General features: G+C 38.7%; 1 protein-coding gene and 1 long non-coding RNA gene across 5 annotated transcripts in view; one reads left to right on the top strand and one right to left on the bottom strand.

Annotated features, from left to right (window-relative positions):
- Positions 1–25,547, top strand: part of LOC105431437 (uncharacterized) — a 30,352-nt gene extending 4,805 nt beyond the window's left edge. Inside the window, exons 3-9 of one of the 4 annotated variants that reach the window (XM_089082275.1) lie at positions 657–756; positions 860–1,022; positions 17,266–17,493; positions 18,798–18,990; positions 19,069–19,364; positions 19,743–20,279; positions 20,630–25,547. In XM_089082275.1, coding sequence (XP_088938401.1) covers positions 657–756; positions 860–1,022; positions 17,266–17,493; positions 18,798–18,990; positions 19,069–19,364; positions 19,743–20,279; positions 20,630–20,653 — 1,541 coding nt within the window. In that variant the 3' untranslated portion in view covers positions 20,654–25,547. Of the gene's footprint in view, positions 1–656; positions 757–859; positions 1,023–17,265; positions 17,494–18,797; positions 18,991–19,068; positions 19,365–19,742 lie in introns of all 4 variants that reach the window. The other 3 variants (XM_089082274.1, XM_089082273.1, XM_089082276.1) reach the window with 3 other exon arrangements.
- LOC148935150 (uncharacterized) lies at positions 5,235–12,848 on the bottom strand. Its single transcript, XR_016140574.1, has 2 exons — positions 10,034–12,848; positions 5,235–9,603 (listed from the first exon to the last, which is right to left on the bottom strand). It is a non-coding gene; the product is annotated as an uncharacterized LOC148935150 (long non-coding RNA).
- Positions 25,548–26,383: the final 836 nt, after the last annotated feature.

Here is a 26,383-nt window from a genome sequence, read left to right as displayed (position 1 = left end):
ACGAGGTGTGTTATAAAGTAAGCCCGATAAAGTCGCGGCGAGGTGGGTGGCGACGCCTCCTCACAGGCCGAATTTTAATTAATTATGCATTCGGATGGTGGAGACCGGGGTGGATCTACGGGATCTTCTCCTCGATCTTTCGATCTCGCATCTCGGAGCGCTCTCGCGTTTCGAAAACGGTCGCTCTTTAAAAACGACCGCTAGTCCGCTAGAGAGAGAGAGAGAGAGAGAGAGAGAGAGATCTAGCCGTCTAAGCTGCGAAAGCGGGACAATCTTTTTCAGATAAATTTACGATCGATCATACACCGTGACAAGACTCCGCTGGAAAAAGGTCTATCGGTGGAAAAAGAAAAAAAAACCTCGAGCAATGCTACGACGAGGGCTAATATTAGAAAGTGATCTCTTTTATTTTGTAAAATTTACTTATCCTTTTTCTTATTTTTCCGCTTATAAATACTGAAAGCAGATTTCGAACGAATAGAACGTTCTTCGTTCGCGAGAGAATCGTTTCTTATCCGGTTGCCACATCCGTTTCCGTCGATACACGGCGTATAAGCTTTGACGGGATAATCGTACGAGAGGAGTCTAACTAGTAAAATGATTTGAGTTATTGCCTTTACTTTCGCTTCAAGAATTTTATGATTATTGCATTTCAGGTATCCTCGCCAGCTTTTCAGATATACAGACCGTTTTGCTCGCATGCATATCGACATTATTACCGCTGATCATCGCATTGGGGATCGCCTTCGGCGTCAGGTATGCTAATTTTGCTTATTGCGAAAGCGATACGCCGTCCGAGGCGCCGGCCGGTCATTTCTTTTCATCCGCACAGCAAAGATTTTTCTAACATGCGTATCAGGCACGTGTGGCGAAAATATCGAAACGAGAGGGACGGTGGAAATGGCTTGCCCTGGTACAAGAATGTCTGCAAGCGCGATAATACGGTCGAGTCGCAACATCATCATCCACATTCCGGAAATGTTCCCGTTGAGGCTGCCACGAGGGTCCTCTCCGCGCAAGACGTAAGTTAACGACTTTTTAACAGCCCCGCAACTGCGCGATCTCGCAAACCCGAGAAGGATCTTGTACGATAATATATAGAGTATATAGAATATATAGCATATATAGAATATATAGAATATATAGAATGTCGCAACCAAACTATCGAATCGTCCCTCCTTTTTTTCCTCTCCTCTTCCACAAACTGTTTCGAGACATTAACATTTAATATTAAATATCAATTTTCCTTTGTCAATGAGATTACGAAATGACTCGAGTGGGCCATATTTTTTTCAATAGAAAAATTTATTAATACTTTATTTAGAATATTGCCAGAGACAAGATCAAATATTGACGAAACTCTCTGAGAGAATTACAGAGAGATTAGTGAGATTTTTCGTAAATCGCGAAGAAAAAGCGCGGAGGTGATAAAATTCGGGACATTAAAATTTCAGAATGTTAAAAATAAATTTTTTTCCTTTGTCAATGAGATTATGAAATGACTAAATCAAGTTTTCAATAGAAAAATGTATTAATATTTATTTAGAATATTGCGAGAGACGAGCTCATCCGAATATTGACAAAACTCTCGGACAATTAGAGTGAGATTTTTCGTAAATTCGCAAGGAAAAGTGCAGAGGTGAGAAAATTCGGGATATTAAAATTTAACAGAATGTTAAAAATAAATTTTTCTTCGTCAATGAGATTATGAAATAATTAAATCAAGTAAGCCAATTTTTTTAATAAAGAAAAAAAAAATTATTAATATTTTACGTAGAATATGGAGAGACAAGATCGTTTGAATTATATCGATGAAATTTTTTGACAATTCGAGTGAGATTTTTCGAAAAATCATAGGGAGAAGCGCGGGGGTGACTCGAGAGGAAAACACGCGGAAAAAAGCTACGGCTAGCACGACGTTATAAACTTTAATGGAATCGATACTGGCTCGTTTGATCCTCGTGTGCATGCTCGATTAGCTTACATAACACGGTAACCACGCAAATACCGTCGGCCTTGGTTTAAATCTTGATGCTGTGCCGTAATAGGATATGCGGCAAACATTTACGGAACTTGCCCCAGATTACACAACGGGGACGCGAAGACGCCACGGCTGCGTGGTGTGCTACGTATACAATTGTCATGGTGTTCCATGGAGCGTTTCAGGAGCCGTGCGGCTCCCTACTGGGAACCGATCGCACGTGCAAAGCGGCCATCAGAGCGACCGGGGAGCCGAAATCTATGGCTACGGATGTACCGTTATAACGCTTTGCATTTAATAGCGATGCATCGCCGCGCTGTTGCGCCCATTCGTCTCGCTTGACCCTTTCGTTGGCGAATTCCTTCCGGCTAAAAACCTCCTCGTAAAATATCGTGACGCGCCGTGACGGACGCTCGTCCACATTCGATTCCCGCACAATTGACTCGAAGCCGACAGAAATTTTGTTATTATTTACGTAACGTTCGCTTATCAATTGAGTAGAATTTCGTCACAAGGAAATTAACTGGAAGATATAAATAATTTATTTGAAGTCTCTATAGATTTTCTGAAGATATTTAAATTGAATAGATCAGAATATATTGAACTTGTATTTTGCATATCACCGTCATCGATCAAGCTTATACCAAGTCCTGCATTAAGGACTGAATTCATGTTTTATGTAGTTACTATTGCAAAATATGAAACTTCATCCTACGGATATAGCGAAAAAATTTTAACGGCAAAGAAATTAAATTTATCAACATTTTATATGTTGTTGTGAATCATTATCCTTTTCTCTGAAATAGTTCATTGGAAATTTTAATTTTAAAATAGTTAAAAATATCCTCTTGTTTATTAAAGATACTAAACTTAATTTATAATCACTTGATATATTATTTTAAACCTTGATCGCGAAGCTCTCATTAGCAGCCAAGTTAGTAATTCCTAAATCTTTTTCATTTATAATACATAGAGTACTTGGATATCCATTATTAATCCACACAGAAACTAATTCGATTCTGAATAAATCATGGTATTCTTACGAAATGGGAATCCGCAATCGAGAAGATAAATTACTTTAAATTAAAAATGTTAAATAACTGCATTTGGTCGTTCTCGCTCGAAGAGACGTTTGACTTAAATTGTCCCAAATACGTCCGAGGGGCTCTCCAAGTTCTCCAGTCGTACGACTGCGATTCTATTTTCCGTCGTGTTTGCAACCGCCGTATTTCCTTCGCGGCCAGCCGGGAGAATTATAACGGATCGCGTTCATGATGCATCATGCACGTGGCCAATAAATTTGCGTTTGTTGAGCCTACGTAGAGGAATCCATTAACTTTGCCTACCAATTGACGACGCATGCAATGCATATTGTTTCGAGCTGCGTGTTATACGCCGCGGTGGACGCGCAACGCTCTTGTGTGTAGGCGAGCACACGTTGCAAACGCATAACGCATGTATGCATATATATGTATATATTACATACACACACACACACACACACACACACGCGCGCGCGCGCGCGTTATTATTTGCGTATGTGCGTATGACTCAGCTAAAAATACCGTACGTCTGCTTGACGCGAGGAGGACGGTGGGATTGACCTGATTTTAATTTCGCACATATGCAAACGCGATAACGGCGTTTAGCTGAATTTGTCCAAGTTTCTATTTCGATGCGCGTCTACCGCAAATTTTATTTCGTTCTACTCTCATACGTTTTTCGCCTCTCGAGCCCGTCACCGTCACCCGATGCGCTCGTGGCGCGCGGATGCAAATGTCGGCGAAGGTCAAGAAAAGTGCACTCCATTATCCCGACATATATCTAGTGCGCTGCTAACTTGTACGAGCGTGCAGAGATATATGTCGGTATAATATATATATAAATAATTTATTATTATACAAACATCTCGTCATCGCGGTTATACAAATGTAAAGTTTTAAGATCAAGTTTTAGAAAAGAAAAAAAGAGAAGGTGGGGACGATACTCATACCAAGATCCCTCTTTTCCAAATAGCTTCGAGCATATTAAGTGTAAATCTGTTTTGCTATAAATATTTGTCTCGTTTATGATATAAATAATTATTTTAATTATTTTTGTTACGTAATAAATTGTACCGGCTTAAATGCGAATAATGCGAATTTATTGAAAATGCCTAAAGTTGCTATAAAAAATGAGGTTCCGGTAGAACCATGTTTCAAAATTGAAACGTTGCAAACGGAACAGAGACGTTTTTTTCGACTGACGTAGCATATGTCGAATAACGGCGAAGAAAGCTTCGCGCCCACTAATGAAATATATTATACGCCTTTCTTTACCACCGTTCGTCTGCCCCACGACCGTAGTCTGCGGAGCAAAAGGGCATATAATGCATAAACACAGACGTCGGTGAAAGTTGCATACGATGTTTGACTTCTGCAATTAAACCGGGCCAGCTTTCCATGCGACGCGATTCGTTTCTTCCCGGAGCGACGGTTCCATTAGTACCGCGGGTAATCCGCCTCTCTAATTTCGCCGCTCGTCGTCGTCTTCGCATACTTTCTAATAAAATTGCGGTCAATCATTTCCAGTTTTCTGACGTAACGGTGCACGGCTGCGACCCACACGGCGACGGCGCGCAGAAAATATCTCTCGTAGAAATATTTATCCTTTGCAACGGTTGCGATATCACGCATCGGCGTGGCGGTTAAAAATATAATGCACGAGATTGTAATTAAATTTATAGATATTTTTATTATTCATAGATTAAATTAAAGTATGAATTTCCATCGTTATTTCACTTTTTGCGTGACACGATTATCTTCTGGCTGATCAGAAACGCGTAAGACAGTCTTAAATGAACATCCGCCGCGGCATCTGAATGAATATGAAAGTCAAAGAGCTGAATTCAAATAAAAAATGCGAACAGTTTTTGTCGTAGAAGAGGAGAACATTTATCGTGCGAATCATGACTGACGCGGAGCAAGGCGGTGACCGAGCAGTGCAACTTTCATTGATCACACGTGTCTCTATGGAATTAAATGCACTCGAGAGCAACCAAAAGCGAAGCTGTATAGCATATGATTCAAAGTAATTCAAGAGTCCTTCAACAAAAGTAGAAAAGTACATTTCGTCGACGTGAATAAGCGTATTCAAAAGATATACGATAGAACAGTATGTTCACTTGCCATTTGCGTATTTGATTTAAATTTATCTTTCATTTCTTAAAAAACAAAAAGGGAAAGAGAAAATGTTCTCTATTTTAGGAACAAGCTTTTACTTAAAAATATCACTTAGAAATTTATTCAAATTGAAATTCCACTGAGCAATCAAAATTAGCTGTAAACTTGGTAAATATACACATATACACAATATTTGTTCACATTTATGCACTGATTAACGATATTTCCGTTTTTTGTGTTTCATCATTTTTGTATTATTTTTCCACCACTGAAGCTCATCGATGCACGTCACAAAATGTTATAACACCATTTTTTTGGTCTTCTTTGTTACTATGTGCGCAATTACATCGGAATAAAAAATTGAATGCTGATGTCTTTCAAATAATACTTGAAAAATAAATAAAATATGTAAAATAGAGGAGAACGAGAAAGAAAAAGAGAGAAAGAATCTAGAATTCAATATATATAAATGCGATTTATATAATGTACATGAATTATATAACAAGCTTTCTCTACGAATGCGCTCATTCTTTCACTTCTGTAACTTGCAGAAACAAGTGCTGCCAGCAACAAGTACGGAAGCTGCTTTCATATAAATGTATTCGTTTCTTTGTATCTTACACCTCGAATTAGAGTAATATATTCGCTATATTCGCAAAAAAAAGGGAAAAAACAAAATAGAAAAGTGACGTTTGAAATCACACATTTCAAATAGGTTTTTTGGATTCACATATGTTCTCGGTAAAAAACTCTGAAAAAAAACTCCGAAGGAGAATGCACTTCTCACTCGGCCGAGCTGCGACAACGGGAGGAATTTTCACGGCGATCGGCGGGCCCCCGATGTTGCACCCGTACTATTTTCCGGCAATAGAGCAAGCGCGGCGCTTGTCTATGTCGGCCGCTAGTTGCCCGCGTAGTACTCGGTGGTGGGGGGTACCGCGCGCCTTCTTAAAGCCTTGCGCTTTTTTCAAAAACGGCGCGCTACCCCCACCACGCTTGCTCTAGCCCCCCACCGTACCGCTACGCATACGCGTTGCATGCGTATGCCGCGGGACTTGTCCCGCGTCACCCTCTCTCTTGCCCCTCTAGATTGCACTTTCCCGCCCCACCCCGACTCTCCCTAGAGCCGTTGCTCTTTCGTACCATCGCTGCACCTCTCGCCGCATACAAATATATGTACTGCACTCGCCTTTGCACGCCTCCCCTCGCACCGCACCCTCCCCGGCTGTGTCGTAGCGCCCACATTCTACGCCACACGCACAGAGAGAGAGACACGTATATGAATTTTTTTTCGCAATGACGATTTTTACTGACTTCATTTAAAGAGCTTCGTAATCGACAGCAACTTTGAGCTACTTCTTGAGGTTCTTCTTTCTTAATTGATAGAATCTTCAAAGATCTCAAGTAAAATCGTATGCGCGCAAGCGGTCAATGACACCGAATATTCTTCAAAATTGGCGACATTGTCGCTTTTGAGATTCGTTTTTCATATATCTTTTTTATTTAATCTGCTTTGTCTCGCGACGATACGAACACGCGCTCGTTTCATTTGACGAGCCAGGAAAGAGGAGCTACTAAAAAGAAGAGGCCTTTTGTTCCGCGCGTTCTGAATACGGGCTTTGGATTTCAATAATCGCTATGTACTACATGTGCATCGCGAACGGACGTAGCGATAGCGACAGAGTGTCGAGAAAGTGTGTCATTGTTTACGCATAGTCGGTTTACTCTGCGACTCGTGCCGATACTCGTTTAGCTTCCACTCGTCGGTTGGTTTAGTGCTGTCGCGATATTTTCAGATACGCGTTAAGGAGAGACGGCGATAAAGTGTTAGATACCGAAAAATGATTCATCCTAACTCGCGTCTCATTTTCCTCGTTCAAGCTTATTCTTCAATTCACAATTCACAATGTTGCGTTCTAAGAGTTCCCAGAGTTCTCTTTTTCTATATTTTCATCGAGAAATTTAATCGAATGTTTTGCAAAATATACGAAATAAACGAAATACGAAATAATACGAAATTCACGTTTTTGTAATTTAAAGTTCGATATCTTTTAGAATATTTTTTGCATTATATTGATATTATTTTATATTAATATTATTATAATTATTAACAGTATAAATTATTACATTTGATATTGTTGATAATGTAACGTTATGTAATTATTATTAATATGCTATTATTATTAATAGTTGATTCTATTTAACTGATTTTATTTAACTATTTTATAGTAGTTAATATGCGATAACTCTATGATATATAATGATTTATAATAGTACAAAATATTATGTAATAATATTATTTTTAATAGTATAATGTTATCGTTCTCTCGATGTGAGAAATGAAGTGAAAACTGCATTGTCCAACTTAATGCGAAGGCGGATTTGGTTCAAGCGCCACGCCTTGGCGAATCGAAAGTGATTTCGAATGCAAAGAGGCATTCGCGCTCGAGAGTGATCAAATTCATTCTTAGACATGATTAAGCGCGTTGCACATGGCCATTTTATTTTTATCCAAAGCAGACACCACGTCGAAATTTCTTCGTCGCTGCTGCATTGCGATAATCCGAACGACTCGAAAAGAGAAGAAACTTAATGTACGTGCTACATACTTTCCCCGTGAATCACACTATTTATCCATACCGGCTTCAATGGCCGATCGCATCTTGCAATCGCGTGGACGAAACTCTGTTCCCGGGCGCGCGGGCTGTATGCATATTAAACGTCATTTTTGCCGATCGCACACAGATACGCACCTACACGAGCGCAGAGCGTGAGAGAAAGCGATCTGTGTCCCGACAAATCGTCGGTCGATGTTTCGAAGCTCCGACTCGAGAAGAGACCTTAGCTCGTTCGGTGAAAACTAGGCCCCTCTCTCTCTCTCTCTCTCTCTCTCTCTCTCTCTCTCTCCCCTCGCCCGCCATTCTTTACCATTCTCTTCCCCCTTCGTTCGTCGTGGTTTGCGGTGTCCAGCGTGCTAAAATAAAAAAAAAATCGCGGAATAGGAACGAGAGGGGAAATGCGCGCCGATCGAGCACGAGGAGCGTAAGTTAGGTCACTGGGCGCGTTAATGCGCCGGCTAACCTTACTTTCGCATTGCTAGATTCAATTCATGCCAAGGCTGACCGGGTGCGTTGCCCTCGATTGCCCCTATGCCGCCGTCGCTGTTGCTGCTGCTGCTGTTGCTGCTGCTGATCTCCTCCTCTTCACCACTCGCCGACCGCACGGCACTTCGACGCCGCTAGACGCTCGCCGCCTCGTCCGCTCTAAAGGCGTCTCCGCCTGGAGAGTCTGGCCGATACGACGACACTACGTCATTCAACGCAAAAAATAGAACGAACCGCGTGGCTAGCTGCTATTTAAGAGATGTTTAGAAAATTAACGCGAAAAAGAATGCGAGCGATTTCCGAAGTCCGCTTTTTGCCGCGGACTGCTTTATCAGGATCGAGGCCGCGGTGCTCCATTTATTTATTTGTGATTTGCGAAACGTGAGGATATCCCGTTATTTTTATTTACAGTTTAAGGCTTAAGAAGTTAATAATTTCGAATCTTTTGTTAGTTGTCGAGCTTTCTTCTTTCTAATCTCTTCGAGACTTCTGTACGTTTATTTAGTGCTACAATAAGTAACTGAGTTTCAATCTTTTTACTCATTGTCACTTATTGTCCGGTTGTGTATCTGAATAGATAAAGAATTCAAAAAATTACATTGGGCAGATTTGGATATTCATTACTGCTCGCTAAACGCTTTTTTATAATTCACGAATATTAATTTTCACATTTCCACATTTCATGAATATAAGCACCGGAAAACCGGAACGGAAACCGGAATACCGGAAACGCTTTACCTATTCGCATTCTTCGAACGAACAATGAAAAAGCCGTCCGCAATTCATAATTCATATATAAGTAGCATCGGAAATGTGTGTGTGTGTGTGTGTGTGTGTGTGTGTGCGCGCGCGCGCGCATTGTTCCAAGTCTGACTGGCCTCCAAAATTATTTTTCCGAATATTCTCGGAAATCTACAAATCCGGAAGAGTCATGTAATTAGAAAAGCAGAATTAAATTCAGATCTCAGGATTTTAGGATTAAAATTAATAAAAAAATTAAAGTTAAAACAGATTAACGTAGTTCTAAGTACTTATCAAACAAGTCGTTCATCGCTGCTCATCGCCCATCATTGATGAGTAGAATCGCTCTTCGCGAGTATTATACGGAATTGGATCGATTTCTCGGTCGTATTGCACGAAGATTCTTCGACATGTTGTCGCGTGTATCGTGTATCATTTTCTCAATAGAGCTTGTCACAGCCATTCATTGCATTACGGTTATTGATCACGGCTACTCTTCAATGTATTCAATACGTACGTGCGTCAAGTTTGAAATAAATCTCCGATCAATTAATAGCCGCGTTTCTCCCGGCGTCAGATTTCTCCCATACTTATTTCCGTCTCTCACGTTCATTTGCTATAAAAGTTTATTTATCAGAAGTTATCCCTACGTATTTTCATACCAAGAATAGAATGTAATAACATTATTGTATGAAAGCGCCGTGCATATATATCGCTCAAATTAATCGATAAATGGGGGATGAATAAAATATTCTTGAAAAAAAGTACAAACGCTAAGATTCTTAGTACATTCTCTTAGTATGTTCAAAATGACCTGATATTTTGTACGATTATTAAAGTTCAATTAGCGAGATATTTGAATAGTAAATGCGAACAAGACATATACATTAGGCTTAAATATTTTCAATATAAAAATGTAATGAGTTATAGAATTTTTTACGAAGGTACGATCGATTATTAAGTGGAGCTAAATGACATTTAAATTCTTGTGGAACATAATACACATGTTTAGCTGTGCACTTGAGGCTTGTGACATGTTAACGTACGGAACAAAAAACGATGAAAGATCTCTTATCAGCGCAGCTTCATTCGAGCAAACAATTTCTTCACCGACATACATTCTGATAGCTAGATAGATACGTGCCACCTGTCCGCCCGTTCTTATTAATTTTTTAAGCGACAACCTCACGTGCTATGTATCTGTGTCTCGAATCTTCTGTCGCCGTCGTCGTCGTCGTCGTCGTCGTCGTCGTCGTCGTCGTCGTCGTCATCTCGCTGGTCGACTCGCGATTACAATGTTGCACGGATATCTCGCCTTCGCGCGAGAGCCACTCGCCTTCGCGCGAGAGCCACTCGCCTTCGCGCGATTCCCTGGACTTTATCCGCCTGATCGCGGCCGCACGGCGCCGTACATTTGTCCATCGGTGTGCATCGCTTTGACCACCCGTTTATTCAGCCGCGCATCCATGCACCCGTCTCTCTGACCATGCGCGCGGGTCCGCTCGGCGGGCCGGACCCGCTCTCGCAGTGTTGTATCGTGTCCGCGGGGTGGCTGACCTAACCGAAGGGGTCGTTGCACCCGTGCGCCTGGGTCCGCTTTCACCCCACCACCATCTTCCTCTCTCGCTCTCTCTTTCTCTCTACACCTCCTCTTCTTCTTCTTCTTCTTCTTCTTCTTCTTCTTCTTCTTCTTCTTCTTCTTCTTCTTCTTCTCTGGTCAGCCTCGCGAGCGCGCGGCCAGACCTATCCTCCCGTCAAACATCTTGCTTCCACCATCGCGATGTGTGACGGCTGCTCTTCCTCCTTTCTCTCTCTCTTCTCCTCTTTCGTCCTCGTTTTCTTATTATTATTCTCTTTCTTCCACCTCCCCCCTCCCCCCGTCCCTGCGCCCTGGTCTCCTTCGCTCTTATCCTATGTATTGTCCATTTCGCTCAAACCCCGGCTGTGTAGCCGAGTTCAAAAGAAATTATAGTTATTTGCCACCGACCCTTTCGGATAGTCGATTATTTCGCGGCAGTCGCCCGTCCCATCACCCTCCCCCCCTCTCTCTTTCTCTTTCTCTCCTCTCCCTTCCTATTCTCCTTCTCTCTATCCGCCTTCCCCTACTGCATCTCCTGTCTTTCCGCCAACTTTGATTGTGTCTAAATTATTTCGACTGATGTAAATAAGCAGTAATTAGGATAGTGAAGTACCAGAAATAAATATTCATTGATTCACTGTTTTACATTTGTCCAACAGAATGATTTTAATAGAGGTATTCTATTTCTTCCTGAAAAATTTAAAAATATGCTGTGTATCTAGCGAAAAATATGCCAAAATTTGCCAATCTTCTTCGCTCATTCCATTCTCTTTTTTGCTCTTTTAATTCTTTTTTTTTACTATTCTGTCTTTCACATCGTTGATTATAAAGTTTCTTCATCGCAAAACAATTTATTTTATTTTTTCTAAGTAGACTGAATTTTTATAATAATTTTAATAAATACACATCATAGTTGATTTTAATATTAATAATGAAAAAGTAAAATAAATATTCCACCTCAATAATTTATATTTCTCAACAATCTCGTATTAAATGTTTTTATAATTGATAATATAAGTGCGAAAATTACAATTGATGAAAATTCAGTTAGAAATATAATTATATATACGAGAGAAATTGGATTTCCATTCATGGATATATAATCTTTATTATCTGAATTATAATATAATATAATAAATTATATATAATCTTGTAATTTAATTTTAAGAAAGTGGGATATAATTAAAGTTTGACAAACGTATATTTATATAAATATAAGGTCATATGAATATAAGTGATGTGATTATTTAACGATGAAACGTTTTTGAGTTATTACCACGCTGATGACAATTCCAACGCTACATCAGAAATATAGTAACTGCAAATTTAGGTTTTTAGCACGGAACAACGAAGCGCAGTTATCGAATGACGTAGTCCGTGTAAAATGATAAGGCTCGTTGTTTGCTATACGTTTGCGAGGCGTACCAGACTATGATAGAGATTAGCTTATCTCGACTACGAACCACAAGGAGGTCTCTGTTCATTTGCCAACACTATGTCAATATTATTTCGCTGACCGCCGTCACATGCGCGAACTCCAAAACTACAGCTTTATTCGCATCTCTCTCTCTCTCTCTCTCTCTCTCTCTCTCTCTCTCTCATATCATATTTCTGATAAAAAGATATTGTAAAAGCTAAAAATTGATTTTTTTTTAATCAATAAAAAGAAGAGGAAATTATAAATTGCTTCACAGAGAAGCAATGCTGCTACTTTTTAATCTTTTATAGGAATATAACATTTATAATCATAATATTTTTAGTCGATTGTTGAAACTATTTTTCACAGTTTTACTTAATGTACTTTTCATTTAATGTATAATATAGAATTCTTCGTGATTCTATTTTTGATAATATCTAATAGTATTTTGTTCTAATATTTGCAAATTTACAAACGGAATTCTCTCGTGCACTTTTACCTCTCAACTTTAAATGCGATTTGGCTCGTCTCTCGCAAACGACAAAATTTCAAACTAGCGTATTTGCCTGCGATGAAAATAGAGAGACAAAACTTAAAACCGTTGTATGTACCGTTCATCGAAGTTGCCACTACTTTTTATCTGGCACGACTTTTATCATAAAGGTCAAACAATTCGAGTAGCCAATTCGTATCTTCCATGGCTGTCTTTTCTGAAACTGTGTGCCGTCGGCATAAATGTTGCATGAGCATCCACAGTGACTGACATTAATATGTAAGCGCCACGAGAAAATGCGGATATGCTCATTTCAAAATATGTATAATGAACACTATTGCTCGTATTTGATAGCTGGTCGTTTTATTTAATAATTTCTATTCTATTATTTTATAAACTTAATAGATAAACGCGAGGTAAAAAAAGATCAAGTGTCAAAAATTGAAATTTAAGAATGCACGCGTAAACTATTTTGAATAACATTTATGTACCTCGAGGAGGAGGAAGGAAAGGAGGAAGAAAAAATGTGCATTTTGCATTTACTTTACATATCATAAATAATCTCGCAACTTTATCTCTAATCTCATACTGTCACAGCTTTTATCACGTAGTGTTGTCAATGTAGAGGAGCAAAACGCTTGAATAAGACATTTTTCAATAAGACATTGTTAAATTTGAAATTACAAGAAGAAAACAAAATATCCTATGATTTATTCTAAAATTTTTTATATAAAAATCCATCTTTCTATTTTAAAAAGTTATAAATTATAAACGCTTTGCGATGTTTATCGCAAATTATAAGATACAAGCAGGAAATAATAATGAGATGAGAGAATCACATTGGAGAAGCTTGAAGATCCTTCACAGCGAGATCGTCATTTCTCTTTCTTCGATGCATCAAACATTCACAATCAATTACCAATGACGCATTAGAGTGTTTGGCCTCGACGGCGAAATATCGCCATTGGCTAGCCTTTCACATTTGACTTCTTATTAATCACAAATGCAAATATAATCTTAAATAAGTTTTTCGGAGTCTTCGTAAAAAAAAGAGAGCTCGATAATATAATATCAAATATAATATTGACAATTAAGTAAGCAGTTATGACAAATGGGTTAATAGTTTCTCATTACATGAGAGAAAATAGATAGCAAATTTGCAAAGGTTATACTGTAAAATTACGTGATATTCTTTCTTATACTATCTTTGTCTATCTCTTATGTCCGTATCGTGCTGCTTAAATGAGTTATATCGAACGTTTCTTCTCTCTTTATTTTTCTCCATCTCCATCGTTTAATAGACTTTTTTAGTAGACTCACACCACATTTTTGTTCGATTAGATAGCAGCAATTTATTCTATGATTTTAATCGACTTAGACATCGTGATGATATGTAATCATGATTTCAGACTACTTTAGACGACGAAATAATTCAAGGCCATTTTTATCCGGTCCGTATAAATCGGATATCTATTTGTAGAGCCACGTCTGTGTGTGTGTGTGTGTGTGTGTGTGTGTGTGTGTGTGTGTGTGTGTGTGTGTGTGTGTGTGTGTGTGTGTGTGTGTGTGTGTGTGTGTGTGTGTGTGTCGTGATATAGAGAGACTAGAACATTTTGACCGTCTGGGACCTCTAACGGTATCACCTCTAAAAGATGCGTCACGAATCGAATATCCACGCTACTTTTGGGTACTTCAACTAACACACGTCCTCCATTCGCCGTACTATTGCGCGTTTACATATCCCTTCTTCTCTCATTCTTATTTAACAGACGAAAAAAATTACAAAACTGATAACTTATAATCGTAACTTGAAAAAATGTACAGATAAAAAAACATACACATATAACGTACACGAAATATATATAATGTATTATATTGCTAGATTTTTTTTCTAGATTTTTTGCTGGTCTTTTCTGCCGTTGTGGCAAAAAATGAAACATCCGTGGTTTTAGTTTTATTTAAAGGAACTTCGCTTTTGCCAAAAACTGGTATTTTTAATTACAAATTTAATATCATTTTCAATGACAGTCTTTTAATGTGCGAATTTCTAAATAGCGACGTAATAGCATTAAGATAACCCGCTGATTCATCGAATATTCAAAGGAGATAATTAAGCAACTCTAATATAGTCGTTGCAAAATGAAAATTTTATTCGTCTACGGGCGATCATATACTCGATTGTTATAATTAAAACATTCACCTCTATCGTGATGATTATATTTTTAATGTGTCTTGCAGTTATAATTCTTACTTATTATTAAATGAATATTGTACATTAATTAAACATCAAGCAGATCGATCGTGCTAATTGGTTTCACCCAACAAAGTCAGCTCTTGTTAAAAACAAATATTTCTATAAACCAATTATAAAGTTAATGTCATCGTGAAATAAATAATAGTCGGTCAAGTTTCCAAATCAAGTTCCCAAATACGAGATAATAGCGCAAATTATATATGCTGATTATTCATCAATATATTTGATAATTCGATCGAGGACAGGCGATCGAGGAAGTCCAGCGCGATCGCCTTGAAATGAAAATTACATTTGTCTACGGACGATTACGTATCTGACGTGTCATCGTATTTAGAATGTTCGCCTATAAACGTCCTTCATTCGTCTTGACCGTCTGCAACCTCTAACGGTGTTAGCAAAAAAAAAAAAAAAACGCCAGACGTAAAGCGACGAATGTCCTTGAGTGCTTAGTACTTGGATATCCGCTAGAAGTTGCGGTATAATCGTGATACGAACTCGTATAATCTAGGTACATTTAACGATCCCACACAAGTGCATGTGAATCTACAGCGTGTTCGCCATCTGCCAATTTTCTGTAAGCTGTCGGCTATATTTTGGAACGATTAGTCTCCATTACAAAGCCGCGCGGACGCGCGCACATGGATCGGAAATTCAATTAGTTCTGGTTACTTAATTAACGTTCAAAATAAATCAATGTTAACATTAAGCACTTAAGCGTCAAATGCTATCTAATGTTGTCTATCGTGTTTCATTTCCGCGATATTAATGAATTATTACAGCCACGTTCGCGTACCAGCGTTGCTTTGCGTAATCCTATCTCGCGCGTCAATAATTTGCAAGTTTTTACAAATCACGATATCTCAACTCGCGCCTATATAAATTATTAATTTAATTCAATGTTTTTCTATAAGAACTATAAGATTATTATGCAAATGTTATCGGGTTGTTGTAATATTAATATATTGTTTCTTTGTGATTTTTTCTAACACGTGATGCTCGGCTGGCCGATTTATGGTAAAGCTGAAGGCTTTGTGGAACACAACAGCTGGCCAGAACTCGTCTACGCAACATTCTCTTTTCCGCGACATGTGCCGCTGGGCTCGAAATATATGTAAATAAAAATGATCAATGCATCAATGTTTACAAACTGGATAGGTTTTTCGACAATTTTTTTTATTCAAAACTCTCAAGCGCTACGACAATATTCTATTAAATATTCTATTCAATAGGGAAAATATTGAGATTTGGAACCACGAGCGAAAGCGAAGGAAGTAAGCTTCCTGATTTTCAAGATTAAACATTTTTCAAGCTTAAAAATCTTTTGTACTTCAAAACAGCGATTTTACATCAAACTTTTCATAAAAAAAAGAAAAAAACAGTCTGTTTCATGATAATCCTTCGATTAAAATTTTCACGTGGAAAGGAGAGATGAGACGATTCAATCTGGAACGGATGGCCGTGTAATCTGCGAACGAGTATCGCGCGAGGTGTACGTAACAATGGGCTTTCCATTCGGGCTCCGATTCGGAGGACGGCGAGGCGCACACGCGCGCTCGCCGGCCGCTAAGTAAGCGCGAAAGCGCGCTTACGCGTTATACATACGTTATACGCTCCGCGTTTCGGCGCACCGGCGTTCCCAACTTCGCCATCCGCGAAGTACCGCGAGTCGGAGGGGGCCTTCGCAATGATACCTGCGCTCGCTTTGGCTAACGTGACGACCGATGTGTATGTGTGTGTGTGTGTGTGTGTGTGTGTGTGTGTGTGTGTGTGTGTATGTGTGTAGCGATCTAACAGAAAAGGAACGGAGAGACGCGCAGCGCGCAAGAGCAATGCCCCTTGGGTCAGGTTCAGTACCCTTTGGCACAAGGCACTCGGAGAACGACGTAACCGGCATGCATCTGCGTGCGTATAGGTGAACGTGTACACGCGAACACCTACTTGCATGCGAGATGGCCTTTTCGCGACGCGATAGATAAAAAACTGAACGAGACGTTCCCCTCCCCTCTCCTCCGTCCTCCGCCGTCCTCTCCCCCCGTCCCACCTCTCTTCCCTCCCCTCTCCCTCCTCCCCCTCCCCCTGCCCCACCCCCCCGGGCGCGTTTCGTAAATTGGGACAGCCTCGCGCGCATCGACTGTAACTAAATCTCCCGTATCCTGCGCGAAGGCATTCCCCGGGCAGGATCGCCGAAAAATCGCGCCTCGCGTCCTGCGAGGATTTTGGAATTTCATCGGTTCCCGAAATATGCGAGCGAGCGTAACGTCGGAAAGAAAAATTATCCGATTACGTCCGTGGCGTCCCTCTCTTTATAGATAAAAGGATGTCGGGAATTTAGATAGAGATCTCTCGTCGATCCTACAATAATCGACGGAAGGAAGCGACGAAGTTCTCTCTTCTCTGTTTCGGTGCGCGCGAGGTTTATACTCCAAGATTTTACCTCTACGCCCGCAGAAACGCGACGAGTGAGAACGCGCTTTTGGAATTTCCGCAAGCGCGTGCTTTTTCAGCCGCGCGAATGAAGTTTCCGTGCGTTTTCAGTTGGTGAATGGCCTAGACGTACCCCGTTACATGTGCGAGACAGAGGTGATGGAGGACGTAAACGTTGCCCCGGCGGCGGCCGTGATGGAGTACACCACCACCACCACCACCACCACCACCACCACCACCAGCACTTCCGGCAATCATATCAGCAAGAACGCAAACGGGAACATCATCACCCTCACCCTCAAGAACAATCATCTTATCGTGGAGACGGAGGAGCGCGCGGTACGTACGTTCGCCATAGGAAATTCCCAATAGGATTATCGTAAGTTGTAAACAAAGCAAACGTTATTATTGCATAAATCTCCCTTTCTTCCCCTCCGACGACCGCGCGTTTATCCCTAAGCGCGGAGCGAAACTCGTCGACGTAGTCGCCGTAACCGGGTCAGAGACTGGCTCGTTTTCAGGCTGGAGAGTAGATTCGTAATTATCGAACTTGGCCGACCCTGGTAAGGTCGGAGGTTACCGGGCAATTTCGTCCCCACCTATCGTCCTACTTACGGCCCCGTCTCATTCGCGGAGGCTCGTTCGCGTCGAAGATTCTCGAAATCTTCCGCCGAGCCACCTCGCCTTCGCCGACACCTACGTTTCCTCTTTCTCTCTGACACACATCTCTCTCACGGCACATCCTCCTCCTCTTCCTCCTCCTTCCTACTCGTTCCCTCTTTCTCTTTCTATCGCTCGTCTGTCTCGCGTGCTTCCTCATTTTTACCACCCCGATCTCTCTAAATGCTCTACTCGCGCTCCGATTCAATCCATTCCTCTCTCGCACGTACGTACCTGTATGAAATGCCCTAACTTTCGAACAAGGAAAAGGCGTGGAGCCCGATTCGGGCCCGTAACTCGGGCCCATATTAAAAAGAGATGAAAAACAGAAATAAAAAAATAACAAATTGAGTAGATACGCACGAGTTCCCGTGAGAGAATTGGAACGTTTGAACGGAATAATAAACTTTGAATTTAATTGGACGTGCTTTCTAGGAAAGAAATTCGGGGTATCTGATTTTTTAATTTTCTTTCTAATTTATTGTATGATAATAGCGTTAACTAGCGCTTATTACTTTTGCGCACATGTATCTTTAATTTTTTATTCAATTTCGAAATTTAGCAGAATTTTAATCTGATGCTTATAAAGATACATAAAATATTTGTTAAAATATGTAGTATATCGAAAAAAAGGAACTACGGATTACTTCTTCATAATTAGGATACTTTGACTTAATTTTTAGCAGAGACTCTAACTGTTATCTTATAATGAACGTTACTTATCGCATATTTATTACACACTAACTGGTGCTTATCACCTTTGTGTGATGTACATCTTATTTATTATTCAATTTCGAAATTTCAGCAGAATTTTAATTTGATGGTAAAAAGATACATAAAACATTTGTTAAAACATAAAACGAATGTAATACAGCAAAGGAAGAGAATTATAGATTACTCCGAATATTTCAAATTGAGAAAGATAAAATTTAGAAAACGTTGCAACTTATATCTGATATTGATTTTTTCGTATTTGCTTCCAGGTAACAATGGAGGATAACAAACCGACGTCGAGATACAAAGACAGTGGTTGTTCATTTGTGGTGGAAGTACAACCGGATTATGATAAGAAAGAGACGGAGGGTAACAAAGGATCGTCCGATGACATGGCCGCCGGTGTTGCCGATCAACACGCACTGGTGCACAGGGAGGAAATACCGGACGACAGATCTTCAGGTGATCACCCTCGTAATGAACGCGGCATCTTGTTTTTGGGATTTATTTTCTATTTTGCCGTCTCTTTCTCTCTCACAGGCTTCGAAAATACACGACTGTTTGGGAGCACCAATACCGGTCTATCACAGTCAGACCTTTCGATATCCAGTCAAGGTTCGGCCAATCCGAGCTATCGCTATGGTAATCAAGTCGAGTACGATTCTGGCCACCTTGGTTACCCGATGTACGGTGGTAGTTACGAGTCCGATGTCCTGTCGAGGAAGCTAGAGGGACGATCGAAATGGGTGGAATTCGACAAGTCGCCGGATATAGAAAAGATATTATTGGACGACTCCAGAAATTTTGCTAATGAGGAAGAAGAAGAAGATAAGAGCGTGAGTAAAAGAGAGATTAATTGGTTCATTCGAGTCATTGTTTGCGTGAGGGTTGTCTCATTTGAACAACGTTAAAATAAAAAACGAAAAATAAAACTCTACTCTACGTATTAACTGAAAGGTAGAAAACTTGTTCAATTGACCTTGGATCGAAACAAATATTAATCTACACTTTGGAGATTTAATTCGTTAAAATATTTAGATTTAAATCTTTCAGCAGATTTAAGTGTTAAAAAATTCTTTAGATATTGATCTTCATAAATATTCTATATACGTAGATTAAATTAAAATATTTAAGAAATTGTTTGATAACGATAATTATACATTGGTTAAAGAAAAATTTTTCATAAAACACCAAAAGTGTTCATTTCTTTTCAGCCGCAGTTTTACGGAAAGTCAAAAAACGTGTCATCTCTGCAAGACGTCGTGAGCGCGGCGATACGCGGGGAGGACTCGTTGGACATCGACGGCTTCCCAGACGCCGTGCGATCGAATCCGAATCTTCAGGTGAACGGCACGACGCCCAACAAGCTCGAGATCATGGAGCAGAAGGCCCTGAGCAACGATTTCGCCAGCAAGACGGAGAGCAACAAGCCCGTGATAACCGGCGTGCTGCTGAAGGACGACGTTCAGGAGGACGCGTTCCAGGAGCAGCAGCGTAAACTGGGTAACGGCACGCTAACGCCGGAACACAAGGGGGAGAAGAACAACACGGCGGCACGTAAGCCGGAAGGCAGCGTCTTCGTGCCGAGTCACAAGCGCGCGGGCAGCATCCCGCCGCGATTGATCGAGGAGACGCTCGAGATGGATCGCAAGAAGTCGCTGGACATCTACAATAAGTACAGTCAAATCAAAACGAGCACCAGGGGCATGCTGCCGAGCCTGAGCCCGAAGTTCGAGCTGCTGCAGAACGAGGTGAGTCCGATCCAGGAGAAGGAGAGTTAATGCGCGCGCCCATCAGAGAGAGAGAAAAAAAAGAGAGAGAGAGAGAGAGAGAGAACGTCCCCCCCCTCCGTCTCCATTTCCCCCTGCGCTCCCCTCGTCGTCATCAGACGCCCGGCTGTGTCGTCGGGGCGCAACGTCCTCGGGATATAATAAATTGCAACGAAAGATATCAGTCAGGGATTACTCAAGAAACGCAGCGAATATGCGGTTAATGGTGCGCTAATGGTGTAGGAATTTATGTTACTTGATGTACCGAATATTATATATGTATATGTATAACGAGTATCGGCATTGTCGATCACGATTACCTATTTCAGCAGACGGCAACGATTTCGGAGATTTGAGTCGAGTAGACGAGTACCTTGAACGAATATCTACACAAATTTCCACGCGACGAGGAGGATTTTCACGTGAGAAGCCAGTGTTTAATTATATAAGCGACTTGATCGGACGAAGGAAAGACACAAAGCTACACTGTAGAGACGCTCCGTTTCCTTCAGTATGTTTAAAGAGCCACACGATTAAAATGTTTTCCTTTTTTTTCTTTTTTTTTTTTTTTTACGACACCGAACACAAAGTGTAACAAATAGACCGATTATGTTTTCCTACTTGGGCTTGGGAAATCTTTCATCTCTGTTACGCGTATTACGATAATTTAAAATACAGAAATTTACAGACTACTCGTTGTTACTCGTGCCATGGAGAACTTTCCGCGACCGAAACTACTAACGAGCGATAATGATTAATGTTAAGCGTAATGTATGCCGATCGCGAGCTAATCAAAAAAACACATTGCATGTAAGAGTCTTTTTTTCATCAATCTCTTCAGTAGATGTAACAGTTCATCACCCGACTTGTGATAGTTACGTAATCATATACTTTGCGAAATCAACGTTAACGATGTTAGAAAATATACATACGATGATATTCAATTTCCATTAAATTCTATTTTTTATTAAGCAAACTCACTAGTCATATTTCATGTTTTCTTCTCACGAGGTGCGTTTAACATTTCTCATTTTTTGATTGATTAAAATTAATATTTATAAACATTTTGAATTATTCGTTAATATATTTCTAAATAATTAGAGTTGGACGATTCTAAAGAGGAACACACTTTTGAATAATAGATAAGTTTCGAAGTTTCTTAAAATTCAATGCCGCTGAAATATAAAAGCGCTAATAAATTAAATAAAATTTATTTCCTAAGTGGTTAAAATTCGCGTACGCCTTTCGGGCTCTTGATTCGCAGCTGCTACAAGTTCATTAACATTCTTCGATCCAAGATAAGTTGCTCGAGCATAATCGTTACCATAATGATATTACGCATTGTAGTAGTCGTAAGTTCCCCTTAACCTGTAAGATATTATACATTTCTAAACATTCATTATTTAAGTAACGTCAGTCAGTGTATACGTATACACATCGAATGTATATACATATAACGAGGTTTATAGGCGTAATGTAAAAGCACGTACACGCATGTACACGTATACATATAAGCGTGCACATGATGTTGACAAGATTTTTTATTAGCTTCATAGGCGTTTCACGACGTCGAGTCTTGAAACTTAACGATTAACGGTGGATTCTAGTGCCAAAATAGTTTAAGACGTCTCGACGAGTCGAGTCGACCTGCGACGAATCGACGAGCGTGTTTTATCTGTGTATAATTGCGTTGAGAGGGAAAGATTATGTTATTGACATTTCAGATTTTATATGATTACGTTGAATGTTGTAAACGTTATCAAATGTTGGCTTTGCGAATGCTTTCCCGTTTGAAAGTTTCCACGGTGTGGAAAATTGAATATATCCTTCATCTGTATATACCCAGAGAATATTCTCCTTCGTGTCAAAAAATTTTCCCAATTTTTCGCAAATACTCTTTCCCGCTACCGCCGCTATATTTGCCACCACCTTGTTCTATATAAGGAAATCAAAACTTCGATATTCGACACACGGATCACCTGGGCGTCGCGCTAAGCGCGAACAGACTTTCGAACAGCGATGGGAATCGAGACGTTAGAAATTATATTAAATCCTGTCCACAATTAAATGTTCTATCATCCTTCTGGTACGACAGAACTTCGGGATCATGTTCGAAGCGCTTGTCCGACGCAGCAACGTTGAAATTACAGAAGTGCAATATCGATTTTACGACAATCCCCCCCTCCTCCCCCCCCAGTCTGCAGAACATATCTCGGTATTTACATAAATGATCCTTATCGATGCGATTATCTTAATTTTATTGCAACTTAAAAATATCGCTCTGTCACTCTTTCTCGATTATCTCGATATTTTTTTATCCACATGCTACGGTTGAAATGCAATCTAGAGGCAAGTCTTCGAACGTGATCATTATTATGTGTTGTTGAAGAGGAAGCTTTTATTTTCTCTAAATATTTAAAAGTCTGTATTTGCGATATAAGGTAATTCGATAGAGCATAATTTAGAGGATTATTGTAGATTTAGAGTTGAAATATATTACAATCGCGCGAAAGTAGAAGTCGTCCGAATACATAATGCAAGACCGAGGAGGAATGAGAGAGGAAATGTTACGGTAGTGATCGATTTAATTGCGTATTATAATTTATCTCTTTATAAGATTATTACCGTTAAACGTGCGTTAAGGATTTGCCGTGTTCCTTAAAAATATAGGACACAACTCACATAATTTAAATGATCGTACGAAATTTGTTTATACAAATTTTAAGGAAATCACATCATTATACGATGTATATACGATGTATATAGTTTTGACTTTTATTAATTTGATTATATATTACATATTTTATATGTTTTTGTTCTATGTTTATATGTTAAATGAATCAATGTAATAAACCAAAAGTAAGTTCAAAGAACAGAATATAATAAACGGTAAAATATTCGACAGGCAGAATCTTAGACGTCTAATAATTTTCTTTTTAAATTTACATATATATATAAATTCAAGGTAATTGCTTATATTGCAAACCACGTGCCGTTATTTTTTAACGGATTTCCAACGTAGCAGCTCAAAGTCATAGCTAAATTTCTCCCTTTAATGATAAATCGATAATCAAATTTATATATTTAAATGCATATATTATATTTAAATTTTTAAATATATTTTATCTCAAATAATATAATTCTTTTGTTGGATTTTTATACAGGATGAATCATACAATCGGGATGAATTACAGTTTTTATTAGTTGTAGATAAAATTGCTGTAAAGAAAAAAGTATATGTGAAACAAATTGCAAACAGAATTGCAAATTACAATTTACATATATTTTTTAAAAGTAACTTGTTTTCTTTACCTCAATCAATTTATTTTAATTTGATATTAAAGAAAGATAACAGAAAAATAAATATTTTATGAGATACTTGATATTTTATGTTGAAATATTAAGAAAACAAAGTTAAATTTAAATAATTTGTAAATTATTAATTTTTGTAATTTATTTTAATTTTAATGAAATGTTTGTAAGAATTGATTTGTGGAAAAAATTATTAATTTATTTAAGAATAATGCATTTACACTTTATGTGTGTGTGTGTGTGTGTGTGTGTGTGTGTGTGTGTGTGTGTGTGTGTGTGTGTGTGTGTGTGTGTGTGTGTGTGTTCTATTTTTATATTTACCGAGAAAATGTGCAAGTTTTAGAACTTTTACTATATTCAATTTTTTTCATTTTTCATATTCAGTTTTTTTCTATAATTAACAGAATAAAAACTATAATTCATCTCAATCATTTGATTCATCTTATATTAGAAGTAATAAATTAATATAGAGATCTATTAGGGAGAGGCTTTATTAGTGATAAACGATTAATGAAAATCGTATTGTTATATTAATTTTATGCGAAATGCTTATATATACAATTTTTTCTGCAGGGCAGGATAATATAAGGTGTGGTTCGTTCATGTGAAAGTATAGGACGACACTCGCTTGTAGAAATCTACTCGAGATTATAAAAGCGATGAAGGTGCTGGAATAATGACATGAACGGCTACGTTCTTTCTTATGTAATTAATAAATGCAAATTTGGACCCGTTAAGACACGCGTCCATCCTTCTATGTTCATATTTGCGAATGGTTATAAAAATTAATTCATGCGCAACATTCTTTCATGCGCAAATTAATTAAACATTATAGTTCTCTGTAACGTTTATGTTAATCGTTTTTTTAACCGAAATTCGTTTTTAAACTGAAGAATTTTATACTGAAAATTCTATACTATTTTTTTTCCACAATAAAAGCTCATATTTTTGGAGAATCACGCTTTACCTACAATTACTGTAATATTTAATGATAAAAGTCGTATCTATATACGATATATAATAATATTTCATATTGCGCATGAGAGAATTGGCGTGAAGATTTTAATATAACGCGTAAGAGAGAGAATTGATAAGGACATAGCAACTGATAAAGGAGCGCGATGTGAGCTTCAACGTCGGAGGCTGTTTTAATATTTTATAAGATGCGAGCTACGTCAAAAACTGCAACTTTCTTACCAAACACTTTTTCCTTTCCACTCATAATTGACAAGTCGAAAGTCATACTAGTTATTGCGCTCGTTACATGTAATACGAAGATAACATATGCGGAGGATTTTTCTTACAGATATTTATTTCTAACAATTGCTAAGCTATCTCATTGTATATGTCAACTTATTTTGCAAAAATAAACTATTGGGCACAAAGAAAGCATTTATTGTTACCACAATTACAGAATCTTTCTGTTTGTACTGCGTACTATTAATTAGCATTAATAGCACGTAAATGTAACAATTTTTATTTGATTTTTCCTAATTTTACACATATTACATTTTAATGTATAAAAGCTTGATCTAATGACATGTCAAGCTGTCATATTTTTCACGAAAATAAATGAACAAACTTCTTTGTCGTTAATAAAAAAATTGATATAAAAAAAATTCTTCTTCGCAGCTTTTAAACTTAATCCCTGATATATTGTCATTTAAGAGAACCTGAGACTTCCATTGGGACCATAATCGGACGTGTGGATAAACGTAAATCAAGAAAGAGTCACATTTTTCTCCCATACTTAGCTTGTCATTATATCAAGCTTTTCATTTCGAAGTAAAACTGTAAATGCGATTCATTGCCTTTGCGTTAAGCAATACTTTATTTACATCAAATTGTTATGTAAAATTATTAAAAGACACGCGTGAACATTTCTATGTTTGTTTCACTAAAGCAATACGAGGAAATAAAAATTTTGCTCCTTATTAATTCAAGATTAATTATTTCGCCAAAATCTCGGATACTTCCTGTAACGTAGTAATCGTCAAGTGAAGAAAAAAATGTTTAAATATCATAAGATTGGCAGAATTAGCGGGAGAACTACTTTATCATCCCAACTCGATCGGGGAGGCCGAATCACCATAGATCTCTTCCCTCTTTCAGTTTATAATTACATGCATTCGCGGAATAATGAATAAATTTGCCCGATAGACACGAGTCAGACGCGTCTTAGTCCGATGCCCGCGTACTATAACCATTTAATTAAGCATTCGCTTAATTAACAAGGCCAAGTATCTGACGCGTCGTTAACACAGGGAGCTAAAATATTTTATCAATACGTTACGTTACGCATGGAAAATTTTGCATAGGCCACACGCTCCGGTCCGATGCGTATACAATTTATCGTTATATTATATTTCAGCAAATAAGGCAAAAAACAAAATAAAAGACGCAAAGATAGCGCTTCGATTGCTAAATCAAAGGATAAGTGCTCGGCGCCACCTAGGCACCAATCGTCGACGGGTTATACACGTGCAGATTAATTATCAGACAAAGTTATTGTTTATTATCGTAGACGCATACGAGTACGAAGAGTAAGTATGAGTAAGTAAGAGTAAGTATGAGTAAGAGTAATGTATCGGGAGAAACGCGTGGGAGGAATTTCCTCTGCCATCGAGGCTGCGTCATGTATTTTTTATTTAATAATCGATGACACAAGCGCGCTTATAAAACCACTATTTTTTTTTATAGCCAAAATCAATGATATTCTTGTTATTTAATGTTCGCCGATTGCAAGCTAAATATATGATCGGCCAGCGGGAAAA

Source organism: Pogonomyrmex barbatus, unplaced genomic scaffold, assembly GCF_055798465.1.
Source record: "Pogonomyrmex barbatus isolate J1 unplaced genomic scaffold, ASM5579846v1 scaffold6, whole genome shotgun sequence".
Lineage (NCBI taxonomy): Eukaryota > Metazoa > Arthropoda > Insecta > Hymenoptera > Formicidae > Pogonomyrmex > Pogonomyrmex barbatus.
Note: the sequence above shows the minus strand (reverse complement) of the source record. Positions and strands in the feature narration are given on the sequence as shown.